Source organism: Physella acuta, unplaced genomic scaffold, assembly GCF_028476545.2.
Source record: "Physella acuta isolate Inbredline_101_S28 unplaced genomic scaffold, ASM2847654v3 ptg000544l, whole genome shotgun sequence".
NCBI classification, from domain to species: Eukaryota; Metazoa; Mollusca; class Gastropoda; family Physidae; genus Physella; species Physella acuta.
This window is the reverse complement of record NW_026732063.1, coordinates 703755-713350: the sequence shown is the minus strand read 5'-3', so window position 1 is coordinate 713350 and position 9596 is coordinate 703755. Positions and strand designations below refer to the sequence as shown.

Below are 9596 nucleotides of genomic sequence, written 5' to 3'. Positions count from 1 at the left end.
TATCTAAAGCAATTTTAGCCTCTAACTCCTGTTTCTCTAGAGCAACTTTCTCCTTCTCTAGAGCACTTTTAGTTTCAAACTCCTTTTCTTTTAATAGAAGCTCCCTCTCTTCTATAGATTTCTCCTCGCGGAGCAACACACTAGCTAACAAACTTTCGTCAAATACTCCTTCATTAATGAAATGAACAACAATTTTATCTCTCAACACCTCTGACTTCTGCGTAACAGAATAATCCAATTTCAATTCCTTAACAACACTAACCAAAACTTTTCTACTCAACTTTTCTACATCTTCAACAGTAGGATTAGCCAAAAAAGACTCCATAACACTACTTGAAAATCACAACAAGCCTAGATCCTTTAAATTAACACACCGTGTAGGGCCGTGTACTCGACCTCTAAATGTAGGACGACACGTCTGCTTATTTGACCTAGATACTCTAGCCTGAGCGCGCGTTGTAAGAACACTGCGCTACTGGATATAAAAACAACTAAATCCAACTAACCTTAGTATTCAACTGATATAACCAACAACTGGAACGACAGATTAAATCTCGGCGAGCTCCCACTTTGTAACGTTAACCTATCTATCAGCCAAATAGAAGGAGAACGTCCCCGGATTCTTTTTTCGGGGTCATATGCAAATGCCTTACGGCCAAAGTGGATGAACACTTAACACAATGACCACTAGGGCTCGAATTTAATGTCTAGGGAAGCTAGTGATACTATTGTAATTAACACTCATCCAATCTACATACGACCTTTTAATCAGCGAACTCAGAAGTGGCAGAACACAAAGATGAACTAGATAAAATATTTAATGTATAAAATATCAAAAACCCAACTTACACAATGTAGGAAAAAACACTATCACAGATTTCTACACTGTCTAAAGAACAGCTACAGGCCACACAACACGGCTGTAGCTCCAGGAATTACTTAACGACAAGTAATATTAAACTAGAAGATTAAATCACTTAAGAAAGCAAGGCACACACAGGTCTTAAGTACTCTCACGTTCAAATGGTCAGAGTCTATAGCCGGACAATATGGACGGCTGCCCGACTAAGGAAAACGGCCTCGTAGACTTTTAGGTCAAGAAAAACTGCCTCGTGTTGCGAGTTTGCAGGGCAATTAAAGACTTCTGTGACAGGGGAGGTTATCCTCAACTCATGTCGCCATTGGTTGGGATAATCATCTGATCAGAATCATTCAATCAGATTTTAATGGAAAATTTCTATGTCTCAAACACCTTAATAGTCAATGGAAAAACCCCAGGTGTTACACAATCATTCCATATAAGGAATTATACAATGTCAAAATAAAAATGACTCGACCTAAGTAGGTCACAGAAGGAATATGAAAACAACTTACTCAAAATAAATAAAGAGATGCAAGATCACACAGATAAAACAGACAGTATAACACAAGAAGTTAGGATCCATTGCTCAATTATTTCTACTCTACAAGATAATACAGCATTCAAATGTGAGGATAATTTTAAAAAGGTAATGCATTTTATTTTTTGCTGATTAAAGTGCAGTATAATGAAGTACAGTTTCGAATCGATATTCCATGTCCAGGTAGAGTTGATTTGAAGTGACCACCGCATTTTTGCCAGGTACCCATCAGAGCTAAGATGAGAAACCGCGAATCGAACTCGAGACTTTTAAGTTCGCAGTTGTATGCTTTATTATCCGACCACACCGTCACACACAAGTGCAGTATGATAATAAAAAAAAGTTTGTAACAATGTGTTTTTTAAATGTTGAATCAGCGGGACATATACAACAAGGTATAAAAGACCACTGCGCAGAATGTCGTATTCGGTTCTCAATGAATGAATTTTTTTATTGTAATTAAACCTTCTATTTTCCATTTCAAAGCTTGAAAACCAAGTGAATGGTGCACTCAAGTTCTCAGAAAACCTTAAAGCTTTTGGTAACTTTGGTAGATAATTTAAAAATAATTAAAACAACTCACTGGCATGTTCATCTTTGTTAAAAAAAAAACATGTCGCTAGTAACGGGTATGTTACAGATAACTTACAGATGTCATATACATAAATGCCAGCAAAACTTACAGATGTCTTATAAAATAAGTGTCAGTAGAACATACAGATGTCATATAACTCTATGTCAGTGGAAATATTATACGCTAAAGAAAAAAAAGTTAAGCCTCCCTCGACACAAAAACACAAAACTATCTCAATTTGTATTCTAAGTCATCACTATTGTAATATACTTTGACACAGAGACCAGCATATGTCACCACTAATGTAATATACTTTGACACAGAGACCAGCGCTTGTCAGCCTTACGTCTGTCAAATCCACCTTGACAACGACACACTTGTGACTGTTGGAAATATTATGGCTAGATTCTATGTAGTGTGGGAATCTTACGGCAGATGTTTCAACAAAACAACAGGAAAACTTGTAGCTCCAGAGGACGGTTTATACCTCGTCAATGTCAACCTACTGGAGAATGAGGATCATTTTATCAAAGTGGCCGTTTTTTTGGGCGATGTTTTATGCAATGAAATTTTTGTCAATTCTGCCTTAACATCAGCTTGTGGGTCGACGGTTGTTCCCATGAAAAAAGGGGAAGAACTTTTCTTTAAAGTGGCTGAGGCGGATGAGGGGGCTAAGTTACAGGGTGGAAGTGGTTTTACCATTGTCGGATTATAAACTTATTGTGTTTACCTTACCAAATACATTTGCTTGTATGAAAATACACAACAGTTAATAAATATATAGGTTTAGATTTCTTACCATCTGACGCTATATTTACAATAGATTACACTTATGTTAAACAATTTTAAAATATCCGACCGTATATGTTACTGATATGTAAAATGTGAATATGCTGTCCAAGATGGCAATGTTTTAGCATTGTAAAGTTTTGGTTTAACTTAATTAAAGTTTTTCAATAACATGTTTTCAATTGTTTATAACATGTAGTATTGTGCCGAGTGCCTATTTAATAGAAGTGATGTTTTGTGTATGTGTATTTTGTGCTTGCAAGACGTATAAATACTTGGAGTTAATGTCTGTTTCTTAAAAATTAAAACGTATATTATGCATAAATAAATACTGTATTTCTATGTTGAATTATTTTATTGTAACCGTCGGTGCGTTTATTAGATAATGATATATTTTAACTAGTGAGCTTTAATATATCAATTCAGGCGAAAACATTGGATTATTTACAAATATTATGTTTTCTACTAAAGAAGTCTATTTTGTTAGAGAAACGCCACTGAATGCAGGTTAATTTATTTTTTAAATGTATCTAGTATAAAAATTAGCTCTAAACCTAGCGCAGTGCAATCCCAGTCAGTGAGTAGATAAAGATGTGGGCCATCCGATGTGTTGTAGTTCGGCAGCTGATGACGTCCATTATCTGCTGCACCTTAAAACTACAACATACAAGACAATCTGTCAACCTTTCTTGCGGCCAACCCGGAATGGGTGAATGGAACCACCCCATTTGTGGATGGGGATGTGGAAGTTTCTACCACAGAGAGCTGTGTTGCTAACCTCAGACTCGTCTACAATATCAGCCCTGTGTACAAAACGCCTGTCACAGTGGCCTACTCAAAAAAAGGAGCGGGGAGGGAGTTTTTTCCCAGCTATGTAAGTTTTCAATCACACATACATTTTCAAGCATACAGACATTTCCGAAAAATGGTAAACGTATATTTTCTATATAAGCTGTATGTCGTTATATCAAGAGTTGCCTAAAAGTAACTTGAAAGTTGACCAAGCTTAGCCCCCGCCAAAATGCCGATTCTTGATAAACATCCATTTTCAAAGACATTTTTTTGTCGTTTCCGGTTACAATTGTAGTTTGAGATGGTGATTTTGATTTTAGTTTCGGTTTAGAGTAAATAGACAACAAAATCAACCCAGCGCCCGTTGCATTTTACCTTCAACGGACTATTTATCTCGTAATTTGATATTTACTCTAATCTATGAACATTTATAGTATGCTACAGTTTGTATATATATATATATATATATATATATATATATATATATATATACATATATATATATATATATATAGGCCTATATATCATATAGTTTTTGTGTCGAAATTAGAATATTATACATCCTTATACTGTCACAAGCTATTAAATTCATTAGTTCTTATTTTAAAACACAATTTAAACCATTTAAATAGGGATTTCCCAATGTGATATTCTAAGGAAAACTGAAACTATTTAAAATACGTACATATCAACAGACAGAACCTTATTTAAGTTCATAAAGTGTTTATAAAAACAACAATTATGTGCTTCATGTTATTCGTCGTTCTTAATTTTTAGTGCTGGAAGGGATCAAGCCTTATCTGCCCGAGGGTTCGAACTTGAGACTTTTCTGTTTAGCAACCATGAGCTTTACCGACTCGACCGCGCTATGTATTTATACCGTAAAAACATAGTTTTTTAATATGTTAAAATAATGTGGAAGCACATCGATATATGTCATTCCTGGAACAACTTGTACAAATAAACCTACACACATGCCACATAGCTGTCATGTTGAATATCTAGCTGCTGAAAATGTTTCAATTTAGGATTTTTGTTACATAACACGCACCCAACAAATGGAAAGTGAAACTGTTTATATCGACAAAGGTCGGAAATTCCCGATAATGATTCCTAGAATCTCGCCACGTAGAAAAATCTAGTGTTGTTTACCTATGTAAGGTAAGTTAAACTACATTTTGTGGACTATCAATATGTTACCATCATAATTTTGTTACAATGTATCAATATAGAGCTATATATTAGTAACACGGTTTATATATTTAATGATTGTATGCTATTGTAGTGTTATAGTTATAAGCATCCTATAAACCCAACACAACAAAATATTTCTGAGAGTAACGCTATGTAAAGTTTACAAGCACCTAAATAATTTACTGCAATTTAATAAGTACACACATAGTAATTTATGACCGTATATGATCTGTGTCGTAGCTAGATAGGAGAGGAGGGCGTTCGCCCCAGGCGTCGCCTTAGATGATCAATAAACAGGGTAAGAAAACATGGTATATTCAATTAAGGCTGCCTGACACAGGTACACATAAAAAGAAACAACACTTACACACAGACAATTTTCTTAAACTCTTTAGATTGTAGGAAGCGCACTTTCGATCTTTTCATATTTATTGTATACTGCTATTTGTATGCATTTAGTATTACAAGAGCAATGTTATGTTAGTTGCACACCATAACAGATTATAAATTTAAGCCAGTGAATTTCATACATCATGGTGGATAAGTATTTCTCTTGTGTTTGTATTCAGCCCTGTTGTTTAAAGAAGCAATAAGGATCGTCCATAGAAAGTTCACACTAGTAGAGAACTGTGCGTATTGGACTTTACCTAATCAACAGGATATACAATGGCCAGCCAAAGTGAAGAGAAAAGAGCCACGTTCGTAAAACAACGGCTAGAAACCCTGCTCACAGAGAAGGCAACTTTGTATGAAAAAATAGACCAACACGTCAAAATGGTAATACAAAATTACAGTTGTACAAATTTAAATCAATTTAGTTTGTTTACATGATTCAATGGCTTTAAATTAAATGTCAGAGACTTTAATTATATTTTAAGCATTCACTTTTGTCTATTACATATTACAGGTGGAAGATAGAACAAATGCTTGGATGAACAACCCTGGCTCATCTCTTGAGAGCTACCTGGATATCTGTAGTCTACTGGAGACAGCAGTGGATTCGATTTCACAGAAGGCTGATTGTTTTTCTGGTGATTCATAGAAATTTATTTTTTTACGTTTGATAAAAATCTAATTTAGGTCAGCATATATATTATACCGAGTTCAATTAAACTTATTCCGAATATATTACTTAAATATGTGTATATATATATATATATATATATATATATATATATATATATATATATATATATATATATATATATATCGAGATGTATAATATGTGATGTGTTATTTCCATATAGAGCCAGCAGGGGTTGGGAGTTTACCCAAAGGCCAGTGTGATACATCTTTCAAAACAAGAATATCTGGTAAATTAATATTTTGTATTTGGTCCCATATCAATGTTTTTAATAGCAGGAACCAAAATCAATTACAATTATGTACTCCAATATTTTTAAACAAAAGCAGACTTTTAAATTAACTAAACTATTGTATTTTAGAGTGTTTCTTTTTAACTTATTAGATGACAAAGAAGCCAATATATTCGATCGCCTTAAAAAGCTGGAAATGGCCATGTATGCCCGTTCAGATATAAAATCGACCATCCAGGAAGAATTCGAACAACTTTTAAGAGACCAAAATATAAAAGTTAAAACACTTGTTACTCAATTGAACCATCAGAGCCAGTCAATAAAGAGGATAAAAATGGAAATCAACTCCTTAAATGCAAGCGAATCCCATTTAAACCAAATAGTTGAAAATCTGGCGATTGACACAGAAACACAATTTCAGGACGTGATGTTGAAGGTAAAGTTAACACTTTTAAACACAAATACAGCAGATGTATGGCACAGTGATATGCTCATAACATCGTAATAATAATCACCCTATCGTTTATCACACAAAACAATAAAATTTACAAATATCTGATATTTAAAGCAACATGTATTACATTTAAGTATGGCGTGGTGTGTCAACTGTTTCAACAAAGATTGTATTCCATGGATAAATTGATTGAACTGTTCAATCAGAAAATGGATGTGAGTAAACAAACAGTAAGTAAAAATATTAAAAATTTAACACAATGTAACGTTGGGTACTTAGTTTGTAACAAACCTACGCTATTAGTGTTTGCGTTTAAAGTAGATTTAAAACACACAAAATATGCTCGTTTCTTATATTATGTTAGCTTATTCCATATAGTACAAGTTTTGGAATGTCTTTGTTAAATACACGTTCCGTTTATTGATTACCTCGTAAAGGTAAATGTTTTATGTTCTATATTTTAGGATGAAAATAAACCTCAAACGACCACACAATAATTAACCGTTCTCCTTGCTTCGAGTATCCTTTCATTTGGTATATTGCTGTTTTTTTACACCAAAATTTAAAGTGCTTTTTATTTCACGTGAATTAAACATTACTAAGATTTTTTTTTGCCGTTTGATAATTAATGATTTTATTACTTACAGATATTATTATATTTCTAACATAGGTAATTAATACTTTTATTTTTTACATACTCTTTTATAAATTATTGAGTTAGTGATATTTGCTGAAGTTAAGCTAAAACTAAATACAATATTTTAAAATAATTTGATTCAATAATTAATTATTATTAGCAATGCCGCAAATGATGGATCCAAATACTGGTTGTATTGCTTCAAGTGCATACAGAACAAAGTACATCATCATCATATCGTTCAGACAAGTGAAAAGTAACGTTGGAAACCACCTTAACCCAAGTACTGGGGTTTTTAAAGCCCCTTTTAATGGATCGTTTACTGTGGTCATTGCAATCAGACAAACAGGGATGCAGAATGTAATGGTGGAAGTTAACCGAACGGGTGGTGTTTCGTCTCCTTGGCAAAATCAAGTCGGTAAAGTTTGTACTACACAGAAAAGTGGAGAAGTTTCCATCTATCGGTTGTAAAATTTAAGGTTTTAACAGTTTCTGATCCGTAAATTTTGCCTATGTGTTCTCTTAAAAAGCATGTTTATCTTAAATGTATTCAAACTGTTGTATGTGCTATATTTTAATTTATGTATTGATTGCTATTTAGTTGCTAATGCACTCCCATATGTGTGGTGTATTTTGTAACAGTTCTAAAAGAGCTAAAACACTATACGAATGACAATGCTTTTTTTTTACTTTCTCGTACATACGAGGTATAGAAAAAGTCTTGTAATCGTGCAAAAAAGAAAAACGAATTTTTGCAAATCTCGACGTTTTCGGGCTCCCTGAGTCGTAAAAACATATTTTGCAATCTTGTCCGTATGTCTGTGTCTGTGTGTCTGTGTGTCTGTAAACAAGATAACTTGAGTGCCGTTACAGCTAGGTTTATGAAATTTCATACATAAGTATTATATCAAATCGTAATCCCTATCAGCTTTTGAGCGATTTCCGATAATCGGAAGTGGAACTTTTTCTACTTTTAATTTTACAAAAGCATATAACTTGAGTACTATTTTTAAGATAGATAAATGAATTTCACATGTAAGTAAAACATCTAATGCTCTGCCTTCTATCAAATTTTGAGTAATTTCCGTTGACCGGAAGTAGTAATTAACGCTATTTCCGATTTCTCAAAAAAACAACAAAAAAAAAACGCATGTGAATTTATAAAGTACTATTAATATCCCGCATTTTTTTGCACATTTTCATTAGCGTTCTTTTGGTGTGCAATTCTTTTTTCTACGAGATTATATTCTGTTATAAAAAGTTTAAGTAATGTCCCGAGTTGCCATCCAATGTAGTGTTATATTAGAATATTCGAGAAAGTATCGGGGAATCACTTCAGGTTTATTTTTATCGCAATGGTAACTGTATCCTGTGATGTAATTGTGTCTAGAGAATTTTAAAAATATCATTCTCAAGCTTATTTTAAACTTATATAAATGTGAGTATGCATGTAATATAAACGATTATTATTTATTTAAAGTTTGTAAAACACAGTTTAAAAAAAAATAATGTATTACATTTGGAGAAATGTATTTATTGTTTTATTGTCGTGTAAACAAATTCCTTACCCACTTGTATGTCTAACTGTATTACCTTTCTTGTGAGGTTATTATTATTCTTATTTGTATAAATTATCTTTGAATGTAATAATAAATTTCAGTTTCTAATGCATTATTCTTTGAGTATCAATTAGTTTCATACCAATTGGTGTAATTTTAAAATAATAATTTTAAAAATTTCAATTTAAAATAAATAATTTTCTTTTAAAGTGATTTTATTTTAATATATGTGTTGATTCATTAAATATACATATCAGAGTTGTGTATATATATATATATATATATATATATATATATATATATATATATATATATATATATATATATGTGTGTGTGTGTGTGTGTGTGTGTGTTTGAGTTAAAACTGACAGCACGGGTTCTGAAATCAACATTGATGAGTATATCAGGACGCCTGATTTCCAGAAGATAATGAAATATACCTTACGGGATTGTAATAAGCCGTCTGATGCATTTATTAGATAACGATATATTTAAATTAGTGAGTTTTAATATACCTACTCACCATTCAAAATGGCGAAAAACGTTTTGGAATATTTTGAAACATATTTTATAGTATTCTACAAAATAAATCTTTTTTGTTAAAGAAACGCCACTGAATGCTCTTAACTTAGCGCAGTGCAAGCACAGTCAGTGACTATATGAAGATGTTGTAGTTCTGCAGCTCATATATCTGCTGCACCTTAAACTACAACATACAGGATAAACTGTCAATTTTTCTTGCGGCCAACCCGGAATGGGCGAATGCAACCACCCCATTTGTGGATGGGGATGTGGTAGCTTCTACCACAGAGAGCTGTGTGGCCAACCTCAGCCCTGTGTACAACATCAGCCCTGTGTACAACATTAGCCCAGTGTACAAC

At 32.9% G+C, this 9596-nt stretch overlaps 1 protein-coding gene across 4 annotated transcripts; it reads left to right on the top strand.

Moving 5' to 3' along the window:
- Positions 1-4634: 4634 nt before the first annotated feature.
- LOC131946061 (uncharacterized) lies at positions 4635-8913 on the top strand. Of its 4 annotated transcripts, none has more exons than XM_059306696.1 (8): positions 4971-5047; positions 5319-5526; positions 5657-5780; positions 5997-6062; positions 6218-6501; positions 6654-6749; positions 6984-7053; positions 7317-8913. In XM_059306696.1, the coding sequence occupies exons 2-7, from the start codon at positions 5416-5418 to the stop codon at positions 7014-7016; spliced, it is 714 nt and encodes a 237-aa protein (XP_059162679.1). In that variant the 5' UTR covers positions 4971-5047; positions 5319-5415; the 3' UTR covers positions 7017-7053; positions 7317-8913. The 4 variants fall into 4 exon arrangements, with proteins under 4 accessions (XP_059162678.1, XP_059162679.1, XP_059162680.1 ...); XM_059306697.1 differs by having other exon boundaries at positions 7167-8913; XM_059306695.1 differs by lacking the exon at positions 4971-5047 and adding an exon at positions 4635-4716 and having other exon boundaries at positions 6984-8913.
- The last annotated feature ends 683 nt before the right edge of the window (positions 8914-9596 follow it).